The sequence below is a fragment of the Belonocnema kinseyi genome, chromosome 10 (genome assembly GCF_010883055.1).
Source record: "Belonocnema kinseyi isolate 2016_QV_RU_SX_M_011 chromosome 10, B_treatae_v1, whole genome shotgun sequence".
In the NCBI taxonomy this organism is placed as follows: domain Eukaryota; kingdom Metazoa; phylum Arthropoda; class Insecta; order Hymenoptera; family Cynipidae; genus Belonocnema; species Belonocnema kinseyi.
Genome location: NC_046666.1, coordinates 5,664,240 through 5,679,478, shown reverse-complemented (window position 1 = coordinate 5,679,478; position 15,239 = coordinate 5,664,240). Strand labels below are relative to the sequence as shown.

General features: G+C 21.7%; 1 protein-coding gene across 2 annotated transcripts in view; it reads left to right on the top strand.

The window, feature by feature from the left end:
- The window catches only part of LOC117181962 (E3 ubiquitin-protein ligase RAD18-like), a 52,568-nt gene that overhangs the window by 14,210 nt on the left and 23,119 nt on the right, over positions 1-15,239 (top strand). Inside the window, exons 4-5 of one of the 2 annotated variants that reach the window (XM_033374990.1) lie at positions 11,836-12,070; positions 12,164-12,224. In XM_033374990.1, the coding sequence (XP_033230881.1) occupies positions 11,836-12,070; positions 12,164-12,224 (296 nt within the window). Of the gene's footprint in view, positions 1-11,835; positions 12,095-12,163; positions 12,225-15,239 lie in introns of both variants that reach the window. The other variant, XM_033374989.1, reaches the window with a different exon arrangement.

Below are 15,239 nucleotides of genomic sequence, written 5' to 3'. Positions count from 1 at the left end.
AAAAATATATTTTAACAATCAATTCTATCGGAATCAGCCGGTAAGGTTGTACACGAAAATACGAACCCTGGCGGCCACTAGACGAGGCTCTAGAGAGTTCGTTTTTTCGTGTACAACGTTACCGGCTGATGCCGATGGAATTGATATTTGAAATTTTTTTTTACATCTTTTATTATTAAGATTTGTACTTAAACGTAGTTTTCTTTCGGCTCTTGCATTTCTCAAAGTTTGAGACCGATATTTTATGTATAAAAAAAGTTGGAAAGTTCAAAAAATGTCGAGGTTCAGAAAAAAGATAAAATAATTTTCAGTAAAGTTCCCACCGAAATGCAGTACCTAAACGTACTTTATTGTACTCTAATACATTTTCCAAAGTTTCAGCTCGATCTTTTATTTATAAAAAAAGTTTTTAGGTTTAAAAAAACATTCAGTGAACTGAAAAAGTGAGGTCGGTAATATAGGTATTTAGCTGTGTCTCATGCCCTTAAAGAATTTTAATATGCAGTCTTGAATACTTAAATAATTAAAAATTAAAAGCATTTGAAGTTAAAAACTTTTGAAACTTTTATTTTGTCAACTGTAAATATAAATAAATTATTTTTAAAATAAATCTATACTTTAATTATTAAATATTTATTAAATTATAAATTATGATCCATTCAATTTCAATTTTTTTAATTAAGAAAAAGAATGATTATTGAATAGTTAGAAAATATTTTACTGTTAATTTAAGGTCAGTAAATTAAAACCAAATATTTAAAAGTAAAAAATTTGAAAATGAATTGTTTTACATAGAAAGCTTTGAATCTCTAGAATTTCGGAGAGCTTTTAAACTTTTAAGGTTAAAATTTTATATTTCAGTAATTTCAAGAGGTATTTAGAAGTTTTGAAAAGTTTCAAAACTAATTTTGAACTTGAAATTATTTAATTTAAAACAAAATGTAGATTTTTGCCGATTAAAAAAAATGTAGAAGCTTTTAAAAATTGTGAAAGGCTTTAAAAGAATAAAAACATATTCTTAGAAAAATTGAAAATAGTTTTTCATTTTGGATATTTTTTCAAACAGAATATTCAAATGATTTAATAAGATTTCTAAAATTGTTAAAAAAGAATCTGAAAGATTTTAAGAAATTATTTTTAAATTTGCAGGATTTTATAAAAATTGTAGGAAAAATTCTATTTATTTCAAAAGACATTTAGAAGTTCTAAAAAATTTCAAAAATTATTTTAAATTTTAATAAATTTAAAACAACTTCTAGACTTCTCAAGATTTCGAAGCTTTTCAAGAATGTTTCTATTTAAAATGAAAATAATTTAACTTATAATTTAAGAAGTATTCTTTTACAATTTTTAAAATTTTTTAATATTTAACGTTTCTAGCTTAAAATTGTTAAAAATAATATAATAGAAAAAATTAAAAATTTAAGGATTCTTTAGTTTGAAGCATTGAAAGTGATAACGTGGATTAAATTTGTACAATTTTGGTCTCAATCTGTGAACTCATTAATTTCACAAAGTTAAAATTTCTAAATTTTGCAGTTTATCTGCATTTCATTAAAAATTGTTAAATTGAAAAGTATTGGTACCTTCCATTTTTTACATTTAAATTTTATTGGCCGTGAAAAATGCATTTTTTCTTGGATTAAAACGGCCATCCTGAAAATTCAATTTTTCATTATTATAATAATTTTTTTGAAATAAGAAAAGTGATTTCTACGTTAGGGACCGTACTTAAATTACGCAAAAAATTTCGCTTGAAGATTATCTTTTTAGTTATAAATTTTATTATTTTGTTGAAGATTTAACAATTTTCTGAAAAAGAATGATTTTTTGGTTGCAAAATTATTTGTTTTGTTAACGATTCGTCTTTTTGAAGTAAAAATTCAACTATTCGTAAAAAATTAACGTTTTCTTAAACTTTCATATTTATTATTTCCTATAAAATTTACTTTTTGTTTAAAATTCGTCTTAAAAAGTCAATTTAAATCTATTTGGATGATGATTCAACTCTTTCTTTTTAAATTTGTCTTTTTTATTTAAAAATTCAACTTTTTTTAGTAGAATTTTCATCTTTCTTGGATAAAAATGCAAGAGTTTGGTTGAAAGTTAAACAATTTTGTTTAAAAGTCATACTTTTTGGTTAAAAGTTCTGCTATTTTGTTGAAAATTGAACTATTTCGCAAAAAATTGCTTTTTGTTTAAATTTAATATTTTAATGTTGAAAACAAAACTGAAATATTTTCTGGATGAAAATCCTATTTTGTTGAATAGTCCAATTTTTTTGTAGAAAATTCTACTGTTTTTGTTAAGATTTTAAATATTTCGTAGAAAATTTACTTTTGGTTAAAATTTATATTTTGCTTTTGAAAAATGAACTGAAATGTATTCTGGATGAACGTTGAACCTTAAAAAAAATGGGCTGTTTCGTATTAAAAATTCATCTGTTTTAGTACAAATTTCATCTTTCTTGGATAAAAATGCAACTATTTGGTAGAGAAATCATCTTTTTTTTAATTCATCCTTTTTGGATGAAAAAATCCGTCTTTGCGCATTAAAATGGTTGTTTTGTCAACCTTTTTGATTAAAAATTCATCTTTTTTTATGGAAAATTCATATTTTTTTTTAATTCATCTTTTGATCATGAAAAGTCAACTGAAATCCTTTTTAACAGAAAATTCAGCTATTTTCGTTTGAAAATTTATCCTTTTGATTTAAAAATTCATCTGTTTTAGTAGAAATTTAATTTTTTTTGTAATTGAATAAAAATCCGACTTTTTGCTTAAAAATTCTTCTTCTTTTGCTTGAGTGTTCAAATATTTTTTTAAAATCATTTGGCTGAATCACTTTTTTAAGATATCATTTTTTTTAATATTTATATTTTTAGTAAAAATTCATTTTTTTTGCGAAAAATTGAACAATTTTGTTGAGAATTTAACAGTTTAGTTAGCCTTTATTTAGTTTTAGCCTTATTTTTAATTTAATTTAGTTTGATTTTTTCATTTTTTTAAGTTTGATCTTTTTTAGTTGAAAATCCTCCTTTTGTTGGTAAAATAAAATAATTTCGTTGATTTAAAATTTCATTTTTGTTGGGTAAAAATACATCAGTTTCGTGGAAAATTAATTTTTCTCTGAAAAATTATATTTATTGATTAAAAATTCAATTTTTCTACAGAAAATTGGTTCTTCGGCTTGCAGGTTCAACAATTTCGTTACATTTTTATTTCCACCTTGAGTAAAAAATCTTTATTTTTTGAAAATTTATCTTTTAGATTTTCAATCTTTTAATAAATTTCAGTTTTTTTTTATTGAAATATAAACTGTGACACTTTTTTGTTGGAATAAATGATTAAGTTTGAAAATTTTTATTTGGTATCTGAAACAGGTTTTATTCCGTTCATAAAATTTGAAAAAAATATAAAGCAGCATATAGATGTTTCATGATTTTAAAATAAAATTTTGAAACATTTTAATGATTTTTAAACTATTTAAAATAAAAATAATTTAACTATTAATTTGAACAGGGAACTTTCAGGTACTTAAAAATTTATGAAAATGGGAATTAAAAAATTAAAATAAATTCCGAACTGGAACAGGGAATTTTTTTAAAGAGTAAATTCTAATTCTAAGTTGAAACGGAATAGTAAAAAAATTTAATTATGAATTGGAACAGGGAATTTGATAGAAAAATTCTAATTCTTTATTGAATTTTTGAGTTGGAACTGGAATTTATCCAGGAGAATAACAATTCTAAATGGAAAAACATATTTTTTAAACAAAATTATAATTCTGGGTTAAAACGAGATATTTTCGAAAAAAATTTAAATTATGAATTGAAACAAGGAATTTTACAAAAAATCTAATTCTTACAATTGGTTGAAATTGAGAAATTTCGAAAAGAATTAAAAATCTGGATTTAAACAGGCAATTTTTCTGAAAGAATTAAAATTGGGGATTTAAGCAAGGAATATTCAATTTTTAACCACTTCTGAGCTGGAATTAGAATTTGAAAATCCTTAAAATGGTACAATTTTGACGATTTTTTAAATTGATTGATTCTTTAATTTAGAGCATTAAAAATGATAACGTCGATTTACATTTTTGGAACTGAATCTGAATCTTTAAACTCTACAGTTTTGGGAACCAGGAAATGACCGAGAATTTTTTTTCTTTAAATAAAAATGCCACTCTGGTAATTCGAAAATCTTCTACTTTAAAAATTTTTTATTTACAGCTTGAATCTTTAATTTAAAAAATTAAAAAAAAAACAATTGTTTAATATTTAACAATATTGAACAATCTTGAATCGTTAAAATTCTATAAGTAAAATTGTTGAATTTTGGTGTTCAAATAACAATGGAACGCTTATTAATTGTAGAAAAAAATAGAGTAATTTTAAAAGGTATTTAGAAGTTTTGAAAAGATTCCAAATTAATTTTAAACTTGTAATGATTTTAAATAATTTGAACGAAGTTTGTATAACAAAATGTAGAGTTTTAGAAATAAAAAAATTTAATCTTTTTAAGAATTGTGAAAGGCTTCAAACAATAAAAACATTTTGTTAAGATTTTTAGGAAAATTGAAAATAATTTTACATCTTGGAAAATTATTTCAAGAGAATATTAAAAAAGATTTTAAAAGGTTTCTAAAATTGTTAAAAAAGAATCTGGAAGATTTCAAGAAAATTTTTTTTTAAATTTTAGGACTTTCTAAAAATTGTAGAAAAAATTCGAATAATATGAAAAGATATTTAGAAGTTCTTAAACAAATTTTTTAAATAATTGGAAATTTAAATAAATTTAAAGCAACTTTTAGATTTCTCAAGATTTTAAAATAAAATTTTGAAGCGTTTCAAGGATGTTTAAACTATTTAAAATGAAAACAATTTAACTTATAATGTAAGAAGTGTTCTGTTAAAAAAAAGTATTTTTTCCATTTTTAACTTTTCTAACTTAAAATTATTTAAAATAATACAATTAAAAAAATTCGAAGTTCATTGATTCTTTAACTTAGAACATTGAAAATGATAACGTGGATTACATTTTTATCATTTTTTTCTGAATCTTGGAACTCTTTAATTTATAAAAGTTAAAAATTCTGAATTTTTAAACTTCAATTTCAAAAGTTTAAAATTCCAGATTTCTACTTAAAGTGCTTTAATTTCTAGTTAACTTTTTATTACTTCTAATGAAAAAATGCTTAGCTTTAGAGTTCGAATTTTTTAATTTTATTGGTCGTGAAAAATTTTTGCGAACCGTGGAAAAACCGAGAAATGACCGGGAATTTTAGTGTATGCTTAAAACGACCACCCTGTATTAAATTTGTACTATTTTTCATTTATTTCTTGACCGGGAATTTTATGAATTTTCAGAAGAAAAATCTGCCCAAGTTCGATTTCAACAGTTTTTTAAATAATTAAATTGCAGCCTTCAAATTTCCTTTCAATATTTTTAAATATCTTGAAATTTTTTAAGTTTTTATAAATCTTTAGAAATTCTTATAAATCTTTATTAAATAGTTCTTGAAAATTCGTTCGAATCCGTCAAAATCTTTCAAAATTCTTTATAACTGCATGCATTTTTATAAATTCTTTAAAATAATTAAAACACTTGTAACTGCATTGAAATTTGTTAAAGTTTTTGAAAATTCCTTGGAATTTTCTCAAACATCCTAAACTCCTTGAAGTTCTATAAAATCTTTGCAAATTTAAAAACCTTACTATTTTCGGGAATTTTGTAAAATTTGTTAAAATCGCTGAAAAATTCCTTGAAATCTTTTAAAAAATCTTATAAACTTTCTACTCTCACAAAATCCTTCTAAATCTTCCGAATTTCTAGAAAATTCTTTAAAACTGCATAAAGTTTTTTTAAATCCTTTAAAACCAAGAAAATCTTTCGAAATGTTCTAAGCTTTTAAAAAATGCTTGGAATTTTTTTTAAATATTCTTAAATCCTTGAAGTTTTTAAAAATCTTTAGAAATTACATTGAGAAGTTTCAAAATAATTGAAATCCTCGAAAATATGATGAAATCCGTTGGAATTCCATAAAAATTCCTTTAAATCTCTTAAATAATAATAAAATCCTTAATTATTTAATTAAGGAAATCAATGGATATCTTTCAAATCTTTTAAACTCTTTTAAACTCGTTTTAAATAAATTGCCTATAACAAAAAAAACATAAATCTTAACAAATTGCATACATTTTTGACAAAAAAGCTGAATTTTCTACGAAATTGTGTAGTTTTGAGACCAAACAGATGAATTCTCAACAAAACAGTTGAGTTTTCAACCCGAAAATACTAATTTTCAACAGAAAATGTAATAGTCGACATTTAAACCTGAAAAAGATTTTAATTTTAAATAAAAAAAACTGTACAGTTGTATTTTTAACAAACAAAAAAAGTTTTTTGTTACCAAAAAAGACGAATTATTCACCAAATATATATTTTTTCTTTCAACCATTTAAAGGTAAAACCGAGCGGATTAATTTTCTGTAAAAGAAGACGATTTGAAAAGAAATACATAAATTTTCCAAATAGTAGTTGAATTTCCTTCTAAAACTGGTAAATTTTAACCAAAAATCAAATGATTAAATTTTGTCTAAAAAAATTCATTTCCTACCAGGAAATACTAATTTTACAACAAAAATGTAAAAGTTGATATTCAAACAGAAAAATATTGCAAAATTAAATGAAAAACAGTTGAATATAACCGAAAAGGATATATTTTCAACAAAATACTTGAATTCTAAACTGAAATAGATTAATTTTCAACAAAAGAGTTGCCTTTTTAATAAAAAAAATTGATTTTTTACCACAAAAGATGAATTTTTAACAAAATTTTTTACTCAATGGTTGAATTTTTTAACTAAATATTTGGAACAATGTATGTGATGTTAGTTCAAAATTTATTTGATTAATTTTTAACTCAATAACTAAAATTTTAAACTAAATAAAATTCATTTTTAACCGAAAATGGCGTAGCTAAATTTTTATCGAAGAAAATTCATTTTCAATAAAAAAATTAATTTGGCATAAAGCAGTTTAATTTTGTAACAAATATTTGAATTTTATACTAAATCGTTTAATTTTCGAGCTAAAAGTATAAATTTTCTACAAAGCAATTAAATTTGCAACAAAAAAATTAAATTTTTAGTTTAAAAAATAATAAGTTGCAACTATGAAAACACGAAATTTCAATTAAAATTACGAATTTTCAAACAAAAAAAAGGGCTTTTAAGAAACTAGTTCGAACTTTAAATTTAACCAAGATATATGAATTTTTAACAAATTACATCAATTTTCAACCAAATAGTTCAACTTTCTGCCAAATTGTCCAATTTTTATGTCGGAAATACGAATTTTTTACAAAACGTTGCAGTTGCAATTTTTAACAAAAAAAAAATGAAATTTCTATAGAAAGAGATACATTTTCAAAAATACTGAAATTTCTACAGTAAGAGATGACAGGATGGCCGCTAGACCGGGTAATCCGGGAATTTTTTAAAACGGGAAAAACCGGGAAATGACAGTGAATTTTTTGTTTGACCGGGAATTTAAAAAATTTGTAGAAGAAAAATCTGTCCACGTTCGATTTCAACAGTTTTTAAATAATTAGTTGAATTGTTATGTTTTTCAATTATGCTATTATTTAGCTTACAATGTCTAATTCAAAATATTTTTACATTAAAACTTTTCCATTTAAAATTATTATTTTTAAGCTTACATTTCTAATTAAAAAAATTTTTGAATGCTTTCTTAAAGACTTGAACAAATAAAAAATAAAAGCCTTTAATGTTGAAAATTTTGGATAAAAAACAATTTTAGTTGATAAATAAATATTTTTGAAAATTTATCTGTACTTTAAATAAAAATTATTGAACAAAAACGATTTGACAACACGATTTTAAATCAGTTCAAAATTGAAGAATTTTCATATTTTAACGTTAAAACTTAAACGGTTTCAATTAGAAAATCTTAGTCATTAAACAAATGTGAACGTGCGACTGAAAGTTTATAAATTATTTTCAACTTAAAAATAACTTCATAATAATATATTCTTAATTAAAGGATTTTATTACATTTGAAATATTGTTTCAGTCAAAATATTCCATTTTTAAGCCATTCAATTTGAAATTTTAAATTAAAAAAAAAGATTAATTATTGAATATTTAACAAAATTTGAATTTTTATTTAAGACAAGTAAATTGAAACCAAATGTTTAAAAGTAAAGAATCTTTAACTGAATTTTTTGGCGTAGAAAGCCTGGAATGGTTAAAATTTCGAAGAGCCTTTTAAACTTTGAACGTTACAATTTAATTTGTTTTATCTGAAAAATGTTTAATTTGTGAGTCAAGTTTTTAAATTTTGATGTATAATTTACAAATGAAAATTTGTAGACAAAATTTAAGTAATTTTAAGAGATATTTAGAAGTTTTAAAAAGATAAAAAATTATCCTGCAAATTTTAGAAAGCTTTCTTAAAATCTTATAAAATTTTTTTTGAAAATTTTGTTCAAATCTTTGAAAAACTTTTTAAATATTCTCTTAAAATAATTTTTCAAAATGAAAAATTACTTTTAATTTTCCTATGAATCTTAAGAAAATGTTTTTTTTTCTTTTAAAGCTTTCCAAAATTCTTGAAAAGAATCTAATTTTTTTTAAAATCTGCGAATCGTAAAGAAATTTTCTAAAATTTGCAGGATTTTCTGAAAATTGTAGAAAAAATTCAATTAATTTTGACCGATATTTAGAAGTTCTGAACAAGTTTCCAAAATAATTTTAAATTTAAAACAACTTGTAGATTTCTCAAGATTTTGAAATAAAATTTTGAAGCTTTACAAGGATGTTTAAACTATTTAAAAAGAAAATAATTGAATTTCTAATTTAAGAAGTGTTTAGTTAAAAATTTTGTAATTTTTTAATATTTAATGTTTGTAGCTTAAAATTCCTTTAAATTATATAATTTGGAACATTTTGAAGTTCATTGATTGATTTTTTTATTTATTTGCTTTATATTAATATATTTAACTATTTTGTTCAAAATTCGTTTTTTTTTTTTAGAATGAATAAAATTCAAATATTATTTTTTTGGTTAAAAATTGATCGGTTTTAGTTTAAAATTTATTCTCTGGTTGAAAATTCGTTCTTCTTGGCTGAATTTGATTATTTTGTTATTAAAAATTGTAATTTTTTTTGGTTGAAATATCAACTAATATATTTTTTATACCGGATTCATATATTTTTAATGAAGATTTTACTACATTGCTGAGAGTGACTCTTTTGTTAAAAATTAATTTTTTGTTATTAAAGATTCGTAATTTTAATTGAAAATTCACCTCCTTGGTTAAAAAATGAGCAATTTAGTTTGAAATTCTTTTTTTTTCTTCAGCTGAAAAATTAATTTTTTTATTGGAAAGATAAATCTTAAATATTTGATTAAAAAATTATATTCTTTAGTTTAAAATTTTGACTTTTTAATAGAATCTAATCTTCTGAGCTGAAAATGAATCTTTTTGTTGGAAATTTAAGGATTCTAGTTAAAAACTCATCACTTTGGTTGAAAATTAATGTTTTTGGTTTCAAATTGAATTATTCCAGTTGAAAATTCATCATTTTTGTTGAAAATTGGACGCTTTCGTTGAAAATAATTTTTTAACTGAAAATTTAATTTTTGTTTGACGATATTTTATTCCATTTTTGGTTGAAATTTGATCTTTTTTAGTTTAAAATTCAACTATTTGTTTGAAAATTGGTCTTTTTATATTTTATAATGGAAATATTTCGTTGGAAATGCATGTTTTCTGTTGAAAAATCGTCTTTATGGTAGAAAATTTATTTATTTTTTTTTTGTTGAAAATAAAACCACTTAGTTCAAAGTTTTATTCTGCTTATTTATCTTTATTATTTATCTTTTTGTTTAAAATCCATCTATTCCAGATGAAGATTAATCATTTCAGTTTGAGATTCATTAGTTTAATTGAAAATGTAACTATTTGGTTTTGAAAATTGGTGTTTTTTAGTTGAAAAGCCAACTTTTTTGTTAAAAAATATCAATTTTTTTTTTCAATCGCCTTTCTATGTAGAAAATTAATCTTCCTATTCAAATGTTAATCTTCTTGTTTAAAATTTTTTTTTTTGCTTGATAATTCAAGTATTGCAATTGAATATTCATAATTTTAGTTAAAAATTTATCTTTTTGTTTAAAAATCAAACTAGTTTGTTAAAAGTTGAATCAATTTTTTTAAAATACATCTGTTTTTTGTTGGAAAAATAGTCTTTTTTTAACACAAAATTTATCTATTCCATTTTTTGTTTAAAACTGATCTTTTTTAGTTTAAAATTCAGCTATTTGTTTGAAGATCGATCTTTTTCGGATGAAAATTCACCTTTTTTGCTTTAAAATTTAATTATTTTGTTAGAAATTAACTTTTTCGCTTAAAATTTATAATTCTGGATTAAAAATTCAACTGTTATATAGAAAATTCTGGTTTTGGATTGAAAATTCAATAGTTAAAAAATTAGATTTCTTTTTTTTTAAAGTTAATTTTTTACAGAAAATTTAAGATTTCCATTTTTGGTTGAAAATCTATCTTTTTTTTTAGTTGAAAATTTATGTATTTTGTTGAAAATTTGTCTTTTTTTTACCTAAAATTAATCTTACGGTTGAAATATCAATTATTGAATTTTGTGTTGCAAAATTATTTTGTTGAAAATTTAAATCTTTGGTTAAAAATGTTAATATTTTGTTTAAAAAACGTTTTTTGTTGTTGTCGAAACATCAATTATTACATTTTTTGTTGAGAATTATTCTTCTTGATAAAAATTTAAATCTCTTCTAAAAATTTCATCTTTTTTGCTTGAAAATTTAATTATTTTGTCGAAAGTGTACTTTTTTGCTTAAAATTCCTATTTTTTTAATTAAAAATTCAACTGTTTTATCGAAAAATCGGCTTTTGGCTTGAAAATTCAATAGTCTGGATAAAATTATTGCCTTTCTTCAATGAAAAATCTTTCTTGGTGTTAAATTGGTCTTTTTAGTCGAAAAATTATCTCTTTAGTTTAAATGTGGACTATTGTGTTAAAAATACGATTTCTTTTTGTTAAAAATTAAATTTTTTTACTGATAATTTCAAATTTTCCATTCATGGTTGAAAATGGATATGTTTGACATGAAAATTTATGTATTTTGTTAAATTTTTTTGTTTTTTTGGTAGGAAATCAATCTTTTCGGTTGAAAATTCGACTATTTGGTTAAAAATTCATCAATCTGTTTGAAAATCTTAATCTCTGCTTGAAAAGTTAGGAATTTTATGCGGTTTAAATTGAATTTAGTATAGTATCCACATTATTTTATCTAAATATGCACTGGATTTTAAGTATAAGTAGATAAAATAAAAATTTCTTTGAATTATTATCGAAATTCTTGGACTTTAGAGGCAAATTAAAAAAATTACGAATTATGTTTTTAGAATTATTTAATTATTTAATTAATCTTTCGTGCTAAAATATTAAAGAATATCTTGCAATATTAAGTAAATTTCTCGAAACTACAAAACAAAAATTTACAATAAATTCGTGAAAAATTATACACCTTGTGTATTCTATTAATTTTTTTTGGCATTTAAATAGAAAGTCGAGAAAAAACCGGAAAATAAATTATAGATTGAAGAATAAACATCGAAGTTCGTTTTTAATAATTGAAAAATTTTTTGACGCAATTTTGACCCTATTTTTCTTAATTTTTGACACTATTTACTCTATTTTTGATTTATAATATGATTCCGACGTCTGCAATTTTTAATCATTTATATTATGATTGAAATATTTTTTGTCTTCAGAAATGAGTCAAAGCTAAAGGCAATTCCAAAACTAGTTCTTAATCTTATGAGAGACCCCGAATTGCGAAGAAGACTGAAGGAATATGGACTCTCGACTGCAGGGGATTCAAAAGCATTGAAAACTCGACTGAACAAATTTTACATTCTTTACAACGCTGAGCGTGACAAACCGGTTCAAAGATCGCTTCTTGAAATTTCGAAGCAATGCGAGGATGAAGAACAAATTGAAAAGAAGGTGCTAGTATCAAATTCCGGAAATGTAGGTGGCAAACTAATTTATGAAATTAAAAATATTTTTAATTATTAACAATATTTATTCTTTCGACAGATGTTGGCGTTTAACAAGTCCCAAATTCAGAAATCGCTGAAAGGACAGAGCGACAATTACTGTAAGTATTTATTATAAATGAAAAATTTATCAGGGTGGTCGCTGGACCGAGGAAAACCGGGAAATGACAGTGAATTTATTTTTTCACCGGGAATTTTACCGAATTTTTAGAATAAAAATTTTGTTCTACTTTGATTTCAACCGTTTTTAAAATAATTTTTCAAATTTTGATTTTTATAAATTATTATATCGTTTAGTTTAGAATACTTAATTCGAAAATCTTTGAATTTAAAAATTTTCTATTTTAGATTTATAATTTTTAAGCATATATTTTAATTTAAAGAATTTTAAAATGCAGTTTTAAAGGTGTGAAAAATTATAAGTTTTTAAAATCGAATATTTTTAAAATGAAAAACAGGGTGGCTGCCGGACCGAGAAACCGGGAATTTTACGAATTTTCAGAAGAAAAATCTGCTCAAGTTCGATTTTAACAGTTTTTAAAATAATTAAATTGCAGTCTTAAAGATTTAAACAATTAAAAATTAAAAGCATTTGAAGTTGAAAATTTTTTATAAAAAAACAGTTTTACTTTATCAACTGTAAATATAAATAAATAAATTATTTTTAAAACTGAATTGTTTTACATAGTTGAAAATTTGTCTTTTATTTTTGGTTAGAGACTTTTCTGTTTTATTTGAAAAATTACATGGTTTATTGAAAATTCGTTCTTTTTGGTTAAATTCAATAGCTTCTAATTTAAAATATTATTTTAGTTAAAATATCAAATGACATTTGACTATGTTTGTTGAACATTCATCTCTTTTGTTTAAAATAAACTTTTTTGCTGGAAATCAGTTTTTTTTCGTTAAGAATTGATTAACTGAAATTTTAAGTTGCCATTTTTTATTAAAATGTCGCCTCTTTTAGTTTCAAAATCAACCATTTGGAGGCAAATTCATGTTTTTTATTGCAAATTCGACTCTTTTTATTGAAAATTAATCATTATGCTTAAAAACGAATTTTTTTGGTTGAAAATTGATTTTTTTTTGTTTGAAAATTAATTTTTGATCTTTAAATTTGACTATTTGATTTAAAACTTGTCTTTTTTGTTTAAATTCAACGGTTTTTTATTTAATATTAAAATCCTTTTTGTTCTTCGAATTTAAAATATTTAATTTTTCGATTAAAATTAATATTTGTTGGTTTAAATATATACTTCTTTGTTCAAAAGTAATTTTTTTTGGTTTAAGATTTATTATCTTTAGTTGAAAAATTATTTCTATGTCTGAAAATTTAAATATTTTATTAAAAAATGGACATTTTTTGGTTGAAAATTAATTTTTTCTAGGAGTTTTTTAAAGAAAATTATTCTTCTTGTTTGCAAATTCTCTTAATTTTGGTTTAAATTTAATATCTTTCGTTAAAAATGTAACTTAACTAAAATAATGAATTTTTTAATTCCTTAGGTTTGGTTTGAAATTTAAAGATTTGGTTCAAATCTCCTGTCTTGTTCAAAATTATTTTTTAAAATGAAAATTGCACTATTTTATTTTATTTATTTTTTTAATTGAGTCTATTTTTATTGTAAATTCATATTTTTCGATGAAAATGTAACTATTTTATTAAAAATATGTTGAAAATTAATTTAGATTTTCGAAACTGAGTATTTTATTTAAAATTTGTCTTTTTTGTTTAAATTCAAACAACAAAAAAATGAGTAAAATTGTCAGTTAAAAAATAAATTTTCAACCAAAAAGGTGAATTTTAAACTAAAATGATGAATATACAAATGCAATAGTTGAATTTGCAACCAAAAAAACGAATTTTCAACCAAAAAATAAATAATTAAATTTTTAGATAAAAACAAAACTAATGTTTAATGAAATTGATGCATTTGAAAATGGATTAGTTGAATTTACAACCAAAGAAAAAAAGGAATTTTCAAGTAAAATAATGAATTATTTAAATTTTAGGAAATTAATTTTCTACCAAGAAGGACAACAAAATACATCATTTATTTTGGTTAAAAATTCGTTTCTTTGGTTAAAAATTTTACTAATTTGTTAAAGATATTTTTTTGTTGTTAAAAATTAATATGTCAAGTAATTTAAACGAAGTATGTTAAATTTTTTTTCAGAAATTCTAAATATATTTTTAAAATAATCGAAAATTTGCCGCAATTTTTGAAAATCCTGCAAATTAAAAGAAAAATCATTAAAATCTTCCATAATTTTTCAAAGTGAAAAATCATTTTCAATTTTCCTAAAAATCTTAAGATAATTTTTTTATTATTTTGAAATCTCACAATTCTTAACAAAATTCTAAATTTTTTATTTGAAATCTGCAAAAATCGACATTTTATTTTAAATTGGCTGGAAGTATTTGAAATTATTTCAAGTTCTAAATTTAATTCGAATCTTTTTCAAATTTCTAAATATCTTTAAAAATTACTTAAATATTTTAACGAATAATAAGTGTTCTATTGTTATTTATAAATTCAATTAATTTTGAAATATATTTCAAAGTTCCGAAAAAAAATTCAAAAATTATTTTGAATTTGGAAACATTTTGAACCACTTCTAGATTTCTCAAGATTTTGAAATAAAATTTTAAAGCTTTTCAAGGATGCATAGATTATTTAAAATAAAAATAATTGAACTTCTAATCACAGAAATGTTAAGTTAAAAAAATTATGTTTCAATTTTTAATGCGTCTAGTTTAAAATTGCTTAAAATAATGTAATTTTGAAAATTTTTTAAGTTCATTGCTTGATTCTTTAATTTAGACTATTGAAAATGTTAACGTGGACTCATATTTTTGGAACTTAATCTGAATCTTTGAACTCTATAATTGATAAAAGTTCTAAAATTTGCAGTTTATTTGCATTTAATTTAACATTATTTAATTGAAAAGTGTTACTACCTTCCATTTGGCATGTGTACATTTTTGAGCATTTAAATACACAATTTTTGAATTGAAAAATGTTTAAACTTCAATTTTAAAAGTTTGAAATGTTTGAAAGTTTGAAATAGTTCCACTTTAAATTCTTTTATTTTGTTGTTTATTACTTTATATG